A 16,088-nucleotide genomic window follows, 5' to 3' on the forward strand; every position below is an offset into this window, starting at 1 on the left:
GCCACTCTGACAGAGTCAATAAATCGATCTGGGACCTGATGCAGCAGCGAGGCAGACTAATCCAATACAGCATTATCTGCAGTGGAGGTTGGGGAGGGCGTGGGGTGGCCAGGAAATCGGCCAAGTCAAGTAAAAGCAGTAAGAGGCACATAACTATAATCTTGCCTTATACTTGTTTGATTTGTGTGTGTACGTATGTGTGTATCTGCACAAACGTGCGGCTCTGCAGGAGGAAAGTGCTCTGCGATGCTGCATCTCCAAAGACCTCACAGTACTGCAGTTGGTCACAGGACCCTGTGGTTCAGTGTGGCTCAGCACCCACTCTGATTTAATCACACTGGCCCCAATTTAAAGATGTGATGACTCTCTCCGCCACCACATCAAAGGCACTATCTGCTCCCTGGCTTGACTGCACCCACCCCAACAGCAAGAGCTGCTGCTTGTCCATTGGAAAACAAATCTGGGAGTTCCCTTCCATGGACTCTGTACCTGTGAACATAGGAAATGTCACTTTTGTCAGCTTAAATGGTCACTTGGGTCTGGTGTTATGTCTCTTGACATATGCCACGCTCCTCTTGGGAGGAAGATGTAAGAATCCCTATAAAGGAGATGGACCAAAATGATTTGGCCTGAGGGGAAGCTTCTTCTCAGCCCCATGCAGTAAGTGGTAGGCCTTGTAAATCCATGTTAGCGGGGAATAGGAGATTGACAAAATAAAAATACAAGAAAGTTTCCTGCTGAATGGAAAAAAGAAAACTGGGTTTTGGCAGAAGTTCTTCAAGAAGGAGAACATAGGCCATTGTTATTATGAAGACTTTTCAATGAAAACACAGCAAATCATTGCCTTTTAGAGTAATTGTTTAGCTAAAGAAAGGTTACACAGCTTGTAGAGAATTTAGTAAGAAATTAAATCTCTCCAGCTCATTCATCATATTTCTGCATTTGCCAACTCTTCCCACCAGGCCCACACTTACTTCTTCTCTCTCATCTCCCCTACTGTGGAGCATAAGTAATGGCCATAAAACCCACAGAAAGGGTTCCTTACGCACAGGCTTCCTGTTTATTGTAAGGAGAGGGGAAAAAATGCAATAACTTTAATTGCTTAGATCGGAAAATTCGTCTATGTCCACTGGAAATAATTGTATGTAATATCTATTGGAAATAGGATGCTTAGTGTGAGTTTCCACAAAAAAAAGTCTGAACTGCTCAGCAGAGCCTGCAAGGGGGAGGAAGAAAAAGCACAGGAAAAAGGATCCCCCCTGCTGAGGACTAACCCAGGCATTTCTGGATTGATTTGGCTCCAACCCACTTTGAAGCTAAGGCCACATGATGGTACTGGGAAGTCTTCTATGAATCTTTACCTTTATAGTGCAATGTGTGCTTTCTTCTTGAGGTGTACTGTTCACTGCTGCTTTTTAAGAACTGATCTGAGAGTGAAATTTCATACTGCCCCTCTGTGCAACAGCTCAATTAAACGGGCTTTGTGCGCTGAGCTGAGCAGGCAGTGACGGGAATGGGAGCTGGGGAGTGACCCTGATTTCTGGTCACCTTTGTATCTCCTCTCTGTGGAGCACACTCTGGACTGTCATTAGCAACTGTGATCAGAGCAGCCCGTTCACACTCACGCTGCACTGGGAAAGTGTGGCTATGGAGCTATTATGTGATCAGGGGCACATCAAGAGCACCATGACTGCATGCGGGCTCTTTGCTCCCATCATGGTGGAACCACATCAATTTTAGCGCAGCGAAGGATTCAGCCAACATTTGCTTGACTAATTTCAACAAAAGAGAAGAGTTTAGTATGTCCAAACACAAAGCAAAGGCAGGATCTGAAGCCTTCTTTCAGCTTCCCAATATCTGAGACCTGCTGATGCTTGATAGAGACACTGCATTTTCTCTGCACGCTCTCTCTAGACTTATTCTACGCTTTTAGAGCCATCTCCAGGCCACCCTCAAGATCAGACCATTACACTGCTTCCAGGGTGGAAGATGAAAGACAGCACCAACATTCAGATCACATATCAGTAGCTTAGTGCCACTGGTTCTGCAGCAAACCACTTTTTGCTCATGGATCAAAACTTTCTGTCGGCATAATAGGGCTCAAGCCCACTAGAGCCCATTTAGTGGGCCCATCAGTGGCCTTCAGCCCAGGCAATTACTATAGATTAAGTGGTCACGTATGTAACTTTCTCTTTTCACATGCTCAACTCTTCATTTTAAGGGTTCTGTTTCTGGTCTCTTGCTTTGGGTCTCTCATTTTTTTATGTGCATTGTAAATGTCTAGTAGGAAAGTGACCCATGAGGGTATAGGGCCCATATAGGCTCAGGAGCAACCTAAAATTCAGGTGGCACTTTGAGTGACAGAGGAGAGCAACCCTTGCTTCCCATTGCTGATATGGGAAAGGCAACAGATCCCTGCTGGGTTTGAGCTTCAGCAGCTCTCGGAAGTAGCAGTCCTACACCCCCAAAATAGCATTTTTATATCCAGTTTCTGTTCTTTACCCAAGGGAGATGTTATTCCTGCATGCAAACCTGCCACTAAGTTTGCTGCTATAGGCCAAAGGGCAGTCAAGTCTCTGCTCAGAAGTGCTTTGCAGCTTGAGTTTCTTCCAAAGCCATGCGTGCTGACCTAGGGAGGTTACTTTATGGAATATGTAATTCTCAGGGGGCTGCACTGATTTGAACAAGTGCTTCCAAATTAGTGTTCTTCATCTTCATTCACGCTCAAACACAAGTGCATTCAGCCTTGAGGTTAAGTATTCTTATCCTGGGCAGGAACCTAAGCAATAAGTAGTGCTGACCTGCCTTATAAATAGTTCTGCTCAGAACCCCCAAAATAAAAGGCCTGATCTTGTTCCTGCAGCCTCTCATGTTCTCTGCACGTCCGCTGCCATGTACAAGGCACTTTTCCTGAGCACGAACTGCCACACGGCAGCAATACCAGGAAATCCTGACCTTATGCTTCCTCCCCGCGGGCCAGGAGGTGCTGCCTGTCTGAGCAGAGCAACGCTGGGGTGCTGGGAAACACGAGAGAGAAGGGAGCTGAGGCAGAAAAGGACAGGCAGCTTGTGGTACCCATTAATAAAGCACATCCACATGAGCTGGGCGGGATCCTGGCAGCTCTGTGTCCCTTTCTGACAGTGCAAAGGGCAGGGCGCTGTGGTGGGGGACCAGCGAGGAGCTCAAATGGTAAAGCCCTGTGAAGCGAGGCACGTGTTTTATTGGCCATAAGAAAAAACTGTGTGCACTGGTTTCTTTCTTCCATAGGGTGGCAATGGAACCTGGGCACAAAACAGCTATGCGGTTTCAGCAGCAGGAGTGATAGCTCTGGAGGAGCAGCATTAGCTTCCTGTGCAAGGTGCTGGCTTTGATCTGTATGAATCCCGTGTGCTTTGGGGCCCTGCTACCTGCGAGACTGCTTCCCACTGCCCACTGCCTGCAGCCACGGTGAGGGGCATCACCTGCACCATGCTCCTCCGCATTCAGTGTCTGGGCAGCAGTGACTGGCTGTTATCACAGAAGGATCATCCAGTCTGGAATTTGCCTCCCTCCCTGGTCTGACAGAGCTCACATCTGCTAACCTACAGGACACAGCATCAAGCTCATTTTTTTCCCCGTGCCCTTTGTTTTAAAGTGCTGCCAGTGAAGAACTGCAGGTTGCAGTTTGCTTTCTAAAAGGGCTGTTGGGAAGTAAAACAGTCTTTGCCTTGTCTCTTTGAAAAGAAAGGAACTGTACGATTAGGTCTGTATTCGCACCTGAGGCATAAAGTGGTTTTTTAGAGATAAATAAAAGCCTAAAAGAAACAGCTACAAAGATACCACTGTCTAATTCAGGAATGACAGAGAGCAGGAGCTGATCTAAAGAAGTTAGAGATTTCCTTATACCAAAATATTTTGCTAAACTTCAGTAATTCTCCAACTTACTATAGCACAGCACTATTCTTTTATAGATGTGTTTTGCAGTGTACACTTTGTACCCAGTCTTTATCAGGCTGGTAGCAAGAGCACGGCTGTGATTCTGAGCTTCCTGGTTCTCATACATGTTTTGTTGCCTAGATAAGCTTGTTTGACTTTTGAGGTTTTTCTTAACATTTTATTGCACTGTGCTAGATAAGTTATGGGCCTTTTGTCTTAATTGTTTTGTGTTATAAAGGATGAGCACTATCTAAAGCACCGTTGTAGTTGGGTGGCTTTAGAGCCCTACCAGGGAAAGTGTGAAAAGACAAGACTTGGCTTATTATCCATGAAGTGACTGTAGAATGGTTTGTGTTGGAAGGGACCTTAAAGCTCACCCAGCTCCAACCCCTGCCACAGGCAAGGACACCTTCCACTGGAGCAGCTTGCTCCAAGCCCCTGTGTCCAACCTGGCCTTGAACACTGCCAGGGATGGGGCAGCCACAGCTTCTCTGGGCACCCTGGGCCAGCGCCTCAGCACCCTCACAGGGAAGAGCTTCTGCCTGAGAGCTCATCTCAGTCTCCCCTCTGGCAGGTTAAAGCCATTCCCCTTGGCCTGTCCCTACAGGCCCTTGTAAACATTCTATTTTAAAATGGAGTTTTAGAACAGAGTTTTATCTTTTCCTAGAGAAAGGCAAGGGAATAAATATTTGGGTTTGCGCTGCAATTAACTTTTAGAAACTAACTGGGATGGATGTGATATAAAGCATGTTTACATCAGAGAGAGGGACTTTTCCTGAAAGAGCTGATCAAGAGAGTGCAGTGTACACTTTCTCTCTTCAGTAGAGAAGAAACCCATTTAGTTTCTCAGAGGTGGCAAAGCAGTTGATCCTCTGCCTGGCTGCTTGCACTGGGAGGCAGTTTCTGTTCTGTGCATCCTCATAACCTTACTGTGTGAAGCACGCGGGCTCCTGGCAGGTAGGAGTGCTTAGATGGAGCAGGCATGTGTTGCTCGGGAGCTGTTTTTAGCATCCAAAGTACAATTTCCAGGAAGATGGAGGGTAAGTAGGTGGCAAACGGGACTCAGCCTAGTAAACAATGCTTAGTGCGAAGTGATGCTGCAGCACTGAATACAGCACGCTGATCCCTAAAGGAATTCTGTACTATAGAGCAAAGTGAGGGCATTAGAGATGGGCAAACATCGTTTAGAAAGGCGAGTGACAACGCAAACTGTGGTCACAAAGAGCAGGCTGCTAGGTTAGTGTTACCAGCTGCACGCACTCTGAGCACATATCCTGTGTTTCACTATTACTTTTATCACTTGGTTAGGAAAAAAATACCCCAGCCAAAACTGAGAACCCTTTATTCTTTATTAGTGTGGTTGCTACTGATAGGCTAGTCCCTCATTAATGTGATGGTACTTTCCCACTCCTCTGCCGCTCTCCTTATTAGAAGTCCTCAGCAATATGAGAGACTCAGTATCTATTACTTAGTCATGAGGTATCTAGACCAGCTTGCTTTTGAAACTAAAGACTGTGTACCCAAGGCATACTGTATTTCTGATTTGCATATGGAAAAGGCAGTTAAAAAGCTGATGCCCCCATATTGCTTGCGAGTCAAGTAGCAAAAGTAAATGATTTATCAAGCAAAGGTTACCACACCTGTGCCTTTTTGTCAACATAGACAGAGGATGCCAAGTCAAGTGCTTCTTCTAATAGCTCAAACAGGAATTTAGATTCAAATACCCCCCCAAGACAGGACAATGATGTGGTGAGCTGCTGGAGTGGCAGAGTGATGGATGGGGTGAGCAGAGGCACCGTATGAAAAACCAAACCAGCTAAACCAACACAAAGCCAACAGCCCTTTTGGGGCTTTTGCTACTGAATCAGAACTACTGACTTCAATCAGTTTATTTCCTGGTCTCTTCTGTCATGGAGTTGTCGTCCTGATTTGTTGACACAAGAAGGCAGCCTTTTTCTAAATAAAATGTTATATAAATTCTATATAATTCCTTTAAGGGATTATATACGAAGCAATGTGACCGAAATCAGAACATGCTGCTAATGGAAATGTCTACTGCTAATTTTCATAATGCCCATTAAGAAAGGCATGTAGTGGTGTTTGGTTGTTTAAAACCAGCTCAGGACAGAACGATCCTTGCTCAAACCCTGCCATGTACATTTGTCTGTGATTTTATTCCAATGTTCGGTGAATGCCCATGTATGGGAAATGTGACTTCTGCTGAATGGCACTGTCATATCCCTGTGCACAGGCTCAGTTCTGCAGCATTTTAAGACTAATGATGATGATGTGTAACTACTGCCTGCAGTCAAATGAGCTGCCAATTGGTAGAGAAAATCAGAGCCACCAAGAAGCTGACCATCAGGTTTTCTTATAGCTTGTACTTGGGCTGCAGCAATAAAAAAGCAGAGGTTCAGATACAGTCTTCATTTTTATATTGCTGTTCCAGCAGTAAAGAGTTGCTTAACCCTTATATGTAAACTTGACTTTCAGAGGCTCGGAGTGTTCACTGCTTCCTCCTGTCTAAGGGAGCTGTGTGGCCTGGCAGTTAGTGGTCCTCAGGACCCATTTCTTAGCCTGATTTTGAATGTACTATAAAACTCCTGGTGGAAAGCAGCCATCCCAGCTGCTTTTAATAACACAGTCCTATGAGTTTTTATATTTTCATTTTGAAAATATCCTAAACGATCGTCCTACACACTAATGCCCTGCAAAAAGAGTACAAAAGCATGTCTTTGTGTAGAGGAACGCTAAGTAAATCCCAAATCATTGCAGTTAAGTGTTTTTACCTCACTTCTCCGATTTAAAACACGCTCAACTTCAGAGTTGTTTCATGAATAAGTAGTGAGTTTCACTGATAAATTATATATTTAGTATCAAGTGGGTTGTGGTGGTGTAATGATGTATAGGAGCACGGAGATGCAGCTGGAGTCAGAGACTGGAAGTCAGTCTCCTTACCCACTGCAGCATGCTTGACTTTAATTGAAAGCTGTGCTTGAGTATTGTTTTTCACTGTACAGCATTGTTATTCACTATGCTGCATTACATAGAAGCACTTAAGGTAAGGCTAGAGCACTTTAGAATGATTTAAGTCATAAATAAAGAGGATAAAAGTTTACAGTCAACAAACTTATCTGGGAAACCTAGGCTGCAGGATGCAAGTAAGTTTACAATATTTTGGAGACTTAATACTGTTGTGTCTTACTACATAATCAATTTACCAACCAGGAGGTTTTCAAGCCTTCTGGAAAAGGTAAGTAGCATTCTCCAAAGGGTTTCAAGTTTCCTGAGCTATGAAGGAAAAGACCAAACGCTTAAGGACTTTAACAGTATGCCTTGACCTTCCTGCTTCCCAATTTCAGTGTATTGCTGTGTATTCCAGTTGTTTCCAAAACGACTGGAGAAATACAATTTAAATGGGAAGGCGCACGAAAACTTGTCACGTACATGAAACAAATAAAGGAAGAGGCCTGAAAAGTGGGGTGCAGCCTGCATTTTGTTAAGGGACAAAACAAAAATCAGAACCTGATGGGTTAAAACCCTGCTCAGTGCTGCTGGTGTACTTTCTGTGACCCTATTTAATGCAGCGAGGGTTTGAGATTTGAGGTAGTTTAACCTGTGCTGTCGACAGAGCTATAAACTAAAGCCCCTAACAAATTGTACACAAAGAACAGATAGCAAGAAAACACATTGTGTTCACAGGCATCTGGTTGCAGCCCTGTGAACTGAAAATCTTTGGGAATGAGTGACCTGTGTTTCATTGACAGCATAGGTGCTTAAGCCATCACAACGAGGAGTCTGTCTTCATGCATACCCTGGCCTGTGACATGTGACAGCCGTTAATCTGTACACTAATTATTCAGATGCATGTAAGAACTTACAAGTGCTAACAGCAATACTCCCCAATTTGCTAATTCTTTGGATTGCTACTTTTTAGTCATCTCAACCAGCTCAAAACAGAATTACAAACATTTCTTGCTGTTGACCTTTAGCAGAACGGTAACAGAGTCGAGCAATCACTTCAAACTACAGTTGTCCTGAAGCACTAGTTCTGCTCACTTCTTTATACCTTCTCCCCCCCGATAACGTGATATTAAGCACAGACTTAATTTTTTCCACATCTGGCTCAAATTAGCTGCTAACAAAACTGCCAACAACTATTTTCTTAATCGACCCTGGGAATTTGATACAGCTTGGAAAAAAAGCACATTTAAACCTCGTCCTTCTCCTAAAGAAACACAAATGTTTACTTGAGCTTCTGATTTGACCATAGCAGGACTATGAATTCAGTTAACCCAGCTTTATAGGCCTGCCTCAACTGGACTTTTTTTTCCTCTTTGTGTAAGGAAACAGATGTGCTCTCAAGTATAAAATCTCCTGCTCGCTCAAAGCCCACCATGCAAATGGCCAACCAGGAATTTGAGTCTGATTTTTTTTTACATGGAAGTCATTGGAGCAGTCTCCCATTGTATCTGCTGGGGGACTAAGGTGCACTGTTACCTGATGGCTCTCTCTGAGCTCCTGTTGCATATGCAATGAAATGCACTGGCTAGAGGTTGGAGCAAAAGTCTTTGCAAAACCCAGTCCTTGGGGGGAAAAGCCAATACCTTAGCAAGCAAAAGCGCTCGTTCCAGTTATGAAAGCAGCATTATTACTACATAAGCCCAAAAAAACACAACAGACAAAACAAACTGCAAGTGACATTTCGCTGTAGTTACTGAGACCATGTGGGTGAAGTGACAGCGGCAATGCAGCTCGGCTCCGCGGGGACACGTTAGAGTACACTGAAGAAGAAGAAGAGGCTGCAGGCATACAGAGAAGTCGAAAGCGGCCCACCTGAGTCTGTTGAGGGATATTTACAAAGCTTGGATCCCGTGGTCCAACACTGACGAATCGGTTTGCGGGGGAGGTGCTGGGTGTCGAGTAGGCTGTGAAGGGAAGGGACACATGCGTTGAGGAAGCGGCACTAGATTGCACACGAACAACACCAAAACACACTGTCTCAGAGCCACCTAAGCAGATGTTTAACATAGAAATGTGCGAACGTTTTAGAGAGCGAGAGTTTGGGTTTAGACACTGGAAAGGTTTGGTCTTAATGATGGGGGTATAAACGGAGGGGACTGGGCTGCTCCTTGCCAGGCAGGACGGCAATGGCTGTGCTCAGGGAGAAGGGTGATGGGGTCCCCTGTGCTGTTCTCCATCCTGGAGGAGAACCACTGCAGGCCTTTCCATGATGGGGTAGCCCAAGAGACTTCTGTGGGTCCTGGTATTGCCTGACTGTTTGAATATCTGCTACCTCTGGTTTTAACGGAGATTTGCACGGCAGTGAACTTATTATGAACAGAATCAGACCCTTATTTCATGCTAAACCAGCATTTTCTCTCTCCATATAAAGTTTTGGTTTTCATACTGCTGTGGTCTGCACTCTCTAAAATGTTCACTTGATGTGTTTGACAAACTAGGAAGATCCTTTCGGTAAAAAATTAATGGGTTGCAGTTTCACTGGGGTGGTAAGTGCAATCAGTCTGAAGGCTGAAGCTGCCTTTAAAAACTGGAGTGGCTCCCATAAATGTAAAGCTATTAAATGCAATGCAAGCCAAGAACCCAGATTACTTCCAAACTTGAAGTACTTTAATGATTTTATTGTTGCATTATATTCTCCACTGCAACTGTCCACAATGCCACGTCCTTCCACATCCAAAAGCTTTCAATGCATTTTTAGGCTTCCTCTCATTTGAAAATCCCCCATGCAATCTTCTCCCTTGTTCAGTTTTTTGCGTGTTCAGATCTAAATTCAAATAGCCTGAATAGACGCCTTAATACGAACAGTGATTCTGTCTATTTTAAATATATTTATGGGAATGCATTCTGCTGAATAAAATCCCCAGACAATCTAACTATCCAATGAAGAGACAAAAAACAATGTTAAAAGGAAAGTTACTTGCCAAATTCCAGTCAGGCTAAATATAATGTTCAGGCCCCAACGTTACAGAAAAATAAAGTGAGTTAAGAGTTGGAGAAGACACTGGGTTGTCTGTGTAGATGAAACCCTGTTGCCTTTCTGAAGGCAAAAATGTTTGGTGAAGAGGCATTACATTGGAGAAGCCTTTGGTTTAACATTGTACTGAATCTGACCAATGCTCCACCCTATCCACTGTCCTCTCTTACAGAGGCCATAAGCAGATGAACAAGGGACAATCAAAACAGGTCACATATTTACTTTCTCATATTCTTTCCCACCCTCTGATTATTTTCAGCTCAGGGACTCCCTATATTTAATGGCCTGCAAGGGACTTTGTACTGATGAATGCCCAATCTACACTTGAACCCATGCAAACGTTCTGCATAAAGCCCTTTGGCGAGGAGTTTCCAAGTCTGAGCATGCAGAAACACATCCTTCCTTTCCTTCTCTACCCAAGTCTCACAAATGTCTCCTGACGCCTCCTAATTCTTACAATCACATCTGACAGCTTCACCCCAGGAGCTGCGTATCTTCATTTCAGTTTTGCTGACTTCTAAGAATGAATTCTTCCCAGTTGTTTCTGGTGAGGTGAGCTCTTCTCTCTTAAAAGCTAAGGCTTTGCTAGTGCTTGCAAAAATCACGCAAGGAACACCTTCCCTTCACAAAGGTTTAAAGGAAGTTTTAAGTGCACAAATTCATCCTTCCAAAATGATATTGCAAACTTCATTACAGCTTGCATATTCGAGTATGAACAGGAACACCGGTGTTGTCGCTCAGATCTGCAAATCAAGGAAGAAATGAACTGAGCAGATTTGGTGAGATGTTCTCTTTGCCTTTTTACCATGTTAGCTTGCTTAATAAGTCAAAGAAGACACACATTTGCAAAGGGTATATATCTGTTTCTAGTGCCATATACTAAGATTCTTCTGTACTGTCTTATAGTGAGGTTTTCTTTTCAACTAAGGAATGAACTCGATGCTGTGCAACAGTAAAAATTCCTTTTGCAGCAGAGAAAATTAACTTAAAGCTCAAAAATCAAACATCTGTTCTTCTGGTCTACTTTTAAGGAAGCAGAATGAGTGGAGAGGCCCTTTAATCCCTTGGAGCAGGTAAGTCCCACTCAGAAGGGAAGGAACTCAAGATCTTGTTTGCAGTTCCCTCTTGGCAGATTCTTTTGCTGTGATATTTGGTAGAAAATCAAAGGGAAACCATCAGAACGTTGTCTTAAATGGCTTCTCTGTTCAAACAAGAATTCTAAAGCATTTGAAAACTGTCTAATATGCACAAAAGTCCCCTCAAACCTTGCTGGGTGAATTATTATGTATACCTTCGGTAATGTTCCAAACTATGTTTAACTTCCTTTCTGAAAATACTCGGATGTCAGCTTGGTATTTCCTTAAGGTCATGTAACTACATTGCTAAAGCCAAGAAGTGAAGAGTACCAAAACTACGTATATGCAGAGCAGGATGCTAGTCCCACTTGACTGTAAAATGTCACGAGAGGTTTGTGGATTGTAAGGGGCCATTTTGGCTCAGAATATTAATATTAATAATATCGAATACATATTAGCAGTGATTCCTGTTCTAGTGAAATTTGGTTCAGAAAAGGGAGCAGTACGGAGTATTGGTTACACCATTACCAACACAGCTTCTAGCTATATCTTACTGTCTTCATCTAGATACCCTTGTTTGACATGGAGGTGGGGTTCCTGGAAGTCTCAGGGCTTCTGATCCTATACTTTTCTGAGATTAGGATGAGGCAAACTGCTCTCACTAGTTAAACGGGATCATATTATGTTATAGTATACATGGACTGGGCCTCTGGTGGGATCTTCAAACTCCTTTTTAGCAAAGGGAAAAGCCAAAGCATGGAAAGGAACAGAAGCCAGGCCTCTTAGGCAGATCTCTCATCATCTTTATCAGCTTTGCTCCATTGGAACTGCCTAGATCTGCACTAGTTTACAGTATATGATAGCTGGCCCATTGGGCTTCAATAGAACCATCTTCCTGCCCAGCCTAGTCTTTCTGCTACTGGAATTCACTAAGGATTGTTTGCAACATCATAGCCCATAGCCAAGGAAATGAATGTGATGCCACAAATTTGCTATGATGCTTCACTTCAGGAACAAGCAGAGCAGGAGCTGGCAGAGAAAGAACATTTGCTCACACAGACAGCTTTGATATTTAGCCAAAATGGCAAGAAATTGTATGAAAGACAAGACAAACAAACAGTTTTGGGAATGTCATGTATTTTAAAGTTGCTTGCAGTAAGAGAATGTTAATTTAAAATATACTTTCCTGAAATAATTTAAGTATAGGAGTGTGTCATTTATCAGACAGTTCTGTATTAAAAGGATAGACTTTTGGTTGGTAAAGATGATTTGGAGCGATAACCTAATGCACCACTCTTTTACAGATCAGACGACAGGAAGCTGTGCTTGATACGAAGAGCTCTACTCATTCACAAAGGACTAGGAGTCAGTTTAGCCATTGAGGAGTTGTAGCAAGAGAATTGTAGCAAGAGAATTAACTGGAGGAACATGGTGCAATAGAGCAATTCCTACTGCAATGCATCCTGCAGCCGAGCATCTGAGAGGGAACTGCAAATTCTAACAAATTAAATGATACAGTCATCACCCTCTTTTTTATGGATGGGGAAAGATGCAAACAGAAAGCTAGAACAGCTTGCCCAGAGGGTGCTCAGTCAATGCATAGCAGAGAAAGGGAGAGAAATCCAATCTGATTATAGAATCATGGAATTACAGAGTTGTTTAGGTTGGAAAAGACCTTTAAGATCATCAAATCCAACCGTTAACCCAGCACTGCCAAGTCCACCACTAAACCATGTCCCCAAGCACCACATCTACACATGTTGTAAATATCTCCAGGGATGGTGACTCCACCACTACCCTGGGCAGCCTGTTCCAGTGCTTGACAACCCTTCTGGGGGACAAATTGCTCCTAATCTCCAGTCTAAACCTCCCCTGGTGCAACCTGAGGCCATTTCCTCTTGTCCTGTCACTTGCAGAGAGCAATAAAGTCCCCCCTGAGCCTCCTGCAGACTGAACCCCCCAGGTCCCTCAGCCCTTCCCCATCACACTGTGCTCCAGGCCCTGCACCAGCTCCATTGCCCTTCTCTGGCCCTGCTCCAGCACCTCAATGTCTCTCTTGTAGTGAGGGGCCCAGAACTGAACACAGGATTTGAGGTGCAGCCTCACCAGTGCCCAGCACAGGGGGACAATCACGGCCCTGGCCCTGCTGCCACACTGGTGCTGAGACAGGCCAGGATGCTGGTGGCCTTTTTGGCTGCCTGGGCACAAGCTGCTCATGTTCAGCCACTGCTGACCAACAGCCCCAGGTCCTTTTGCCACAAGCAGCTTCCCAGCCACTCTTCCCCAAGCCTGTAGGATTGCATGAGCACTGCATTGTGGTGACCCAAATGCAGCACCCAGCACTGAGCCTTATGAATCCAGTATTACAGCCACAAGATCGTCCTCTCATCTTGACACAAATGCTGTTTAACACAAAAGCTCCTTTGTGCAAAGGGACATTAACTGATAATGATCCTGCCCAAGAAGGGAAAATTTAACTAAGTTTCTTCCCATGCAGAGTTATGAACCTTAAGAAACAACATTTAGTTTTAAAAAGCTCTTTAAAAGTCATGGTGTACAGGGAGGGCAGTATCTTAGACACTGGACCAGAATGAGGACCACAGATTCTAACATAGCTCAGATTCAGTTGTGATAATGATAAAGTCCAACTGGCATGTAGCAGAGGTGGTGTTTTCTTTGGGCAGTGAGATATTACACCCAGAAACTGTCAAGTTCAAGAAAATATCGTGCTGTGTGTGTTATGTGTTACAAACCAAACAAAATCAAGAAGAGATCAGAGATAAGATAATCTTAGGACTGCTTCTGATATCAAGGATGTGTTCTATTGAAACAGCTTTTTATAGAGGAAAAACGAACCCTCCCAAACCTCATGAATCCCATCTCCATTGTGTCATCTCACTGAGGAAAATGCTGGCTTTCCAAAGGCATGGGATTCGCATCTGAGATTTTCAACACCCAGAGCATGCCTGGCCACCCAGTAGTGGCAAATCCCCAGTGTGCATCTCCAGGGGCTCTTCCTTCCTTGGACAGCACTAATGTTCATGTTTTGGTTAATGTCACAGCTGGAGAGTTTCACTATTGCTCTGAGAATCATTAACCACCTTGTTGTGATTTCTAGCTCGCATTCCCAGGAGGCTGTGCTGTATTGAACAGCTGCTCCTGGCTCCGGCACCCCTCAGGAGGGCCATATTCCAATTTTTGGTAGGGCCGTAACTGCGTTTTGTTTCTGTGGAGGGCTTTCTGCTTAGACCAAAAAAGGGAAGGCGAATGGAGCAAATGCCAACCCCTTTCACTCCATTTCCTTGGGGGGGGCTTCATTCGCCTCCACACAGCTAAGGAGAGAGTCTGGCCAAAATCTAACATCACTCCTGCCTTTGTTGCATAAGTGACTTTCCAATATCCTAAAGCTCTGCAGGGCAGCCAGCCATAACCCAGCGACACTCCCAGAACCGGTGCACTTGAGCAGTTCGTAACCATGGAAAACACCTTTTTGTGTGGCTTTTATGAAACTCTGGTGAATCTGCACTTGCTATTTGATGGCTAATATTGAGTTAAGGAAAAAATAAACACGGACGAAAATGGAGGGTTGGCCCTGATTGACACACTAAATGGAGTCCAGTGGGCCCTTCTCTCTCACTGCGAGGCTAGGAACTTCAGTCTGACTCTTTATGTGGCCAGCCGCATAAAGCTTTGGTGTACATGTAATATTTTTTTCTTAGCAAATGTTTCCTATAATCCACTTCGCTGTAAAATCTGTCCCTAAATTAAATTATATGCTTCTTTACCACTCAAGTCACTGTTATTCAAAACCCTCACCAAAAAGAAGATGCGCGCCTTGAATATGTACGGAACTATATGTTTAGACATCAGCGTAGCTAATTAACAAACAGTAATTATTTCCCTAATCTTTTGTTTAAATACCATTAACTGGCTGCTCTTGAGAAAAACCTCGATTCCCAATTAACGTGGCAGCTGTCTGCTGAGCACTGAGCCACAGTGACCAGCCCGAGCCGATGGGTGGTGGTCGGCGAACTGGTTTGATGCCAGCTCCGAATCAGGCCAGACACACATTTTAGGTTGCTTAAGGATCCCGGAATCATAAAAATCATCAAGATTACTGCTAAAATGATGTTGGGAATTTTTCGTTTCGACACCAGACACTGCCAGTAAACTGAGTCACAACTGTAACGACAAATATACATTGACCTAGTTTCATTTTTCCCGGTTCTGAAGACAAGAAAATAATAAGGCATTGCTGACTGCACTCAGTGATAACTATGACTAAACATTAACCTTTTAGATTCCACCGCTGAATTGTTATTGATAGGACTTAAAAGACAGTTTCTTCCATCAGAAAGCGTCAAGACTTTCTGATAGCACAAGTGTTGGCCTAAGGTCAGAAAGAGGAGCAGAGGGGAGGGAATGAATCAACAGCTCAACAAAAATCTGCTGATCAATTCTAGAAGTCCTGATTCTAGAAGATCATGTTCACAATCTCACCAGACTGTCTCATACTAAAACCCATTTTCATTTCAAAGCGAGCCAGAGCATCTTGCTGAGTCTGCAGTTGTGCACCATCACGGAGCAGAAGGCAATGCAGAACTCCGAGAACCACCAGATTTTAAAGATGCCCCCTGGAACCTGTGCACATCTCCTGAACAGTGTCGGAAGCTTTCGAAATGTAGGCTTCACATGGTCTGAATAGCGAACACCTTTTTGCACATCAAAGCAGTGGTTGCATATAGCATTTAAATAATAAGCTTGAAAAGCACACAAAGGGATTTGCTTTTTCGATTAGATTGATTTTTGTTTGTGGATGTTATTCGGACTCCCTTCACTGTGGAACAAGTCCCCTACAGTTGCCATTAAAGCACTGAAAGCTTCCCTTTTGTTTTTAAATGTCAGTTTGAGCATAGCTTCATTAAATCATTTCACAATTAACTCCCTGAACATCCAGACTTTTTGAAAGCATCAAACCCAGCTGAATCACATTTGTTTCCCAGAAGAGTGAGTCCAAAGTGGTATCCCCAAGTGTGTATCCAGGAATTTGTATATTTGACTTGTGGCTACACAAAATACATATGGGAGCCGTGTGGGTG

The 16,088-nt window shown here is 43.9% G+C and overlaps 1 protein-coding gene across 6 annotated transcripts in view; it reads right to left on the reverse strand.

Annotated features, from left to right (window-relative positions):
- Positions 1-16,088, reverse strand: part of NFIA (nuclear factor I A) — a 258,085-nt gene that overhangs the window by 21,343 nt on the left and 220,654 nt on the right. For 4 of the 6 annotated variants that reach the window (XM_080623780.1, XM_080623778.1, XM_080623776.1 and 1 more), the window contains one exon: positions 8,752-8,843. The exons of the other annotated variants lie outside the window; for them this stretch is intronic. In XM_080623780.1, coding sequence (XP_080479906.1) covers positions 8,752-8,843 — 92 coding nt within the window. The remainder of the gene's footprint in view (positions 1-8,751; positions 8,844-16,088) is intronic. 6 annotated transcript variants of the gene reach the window in all.

The sequence above is a fragment of the Psittacula echo genome (assembly GCF_963264785.1).
Source record: "Psittacula echo genome assembly, chromosome: 7".
Classification (NCBI taxonomy): domain Eukaryota; kingdom Metazoa; phylum Chordata; class Aves; order Psittaciformes; family Psittacidae; genus Psittacula; species Psittacula echo.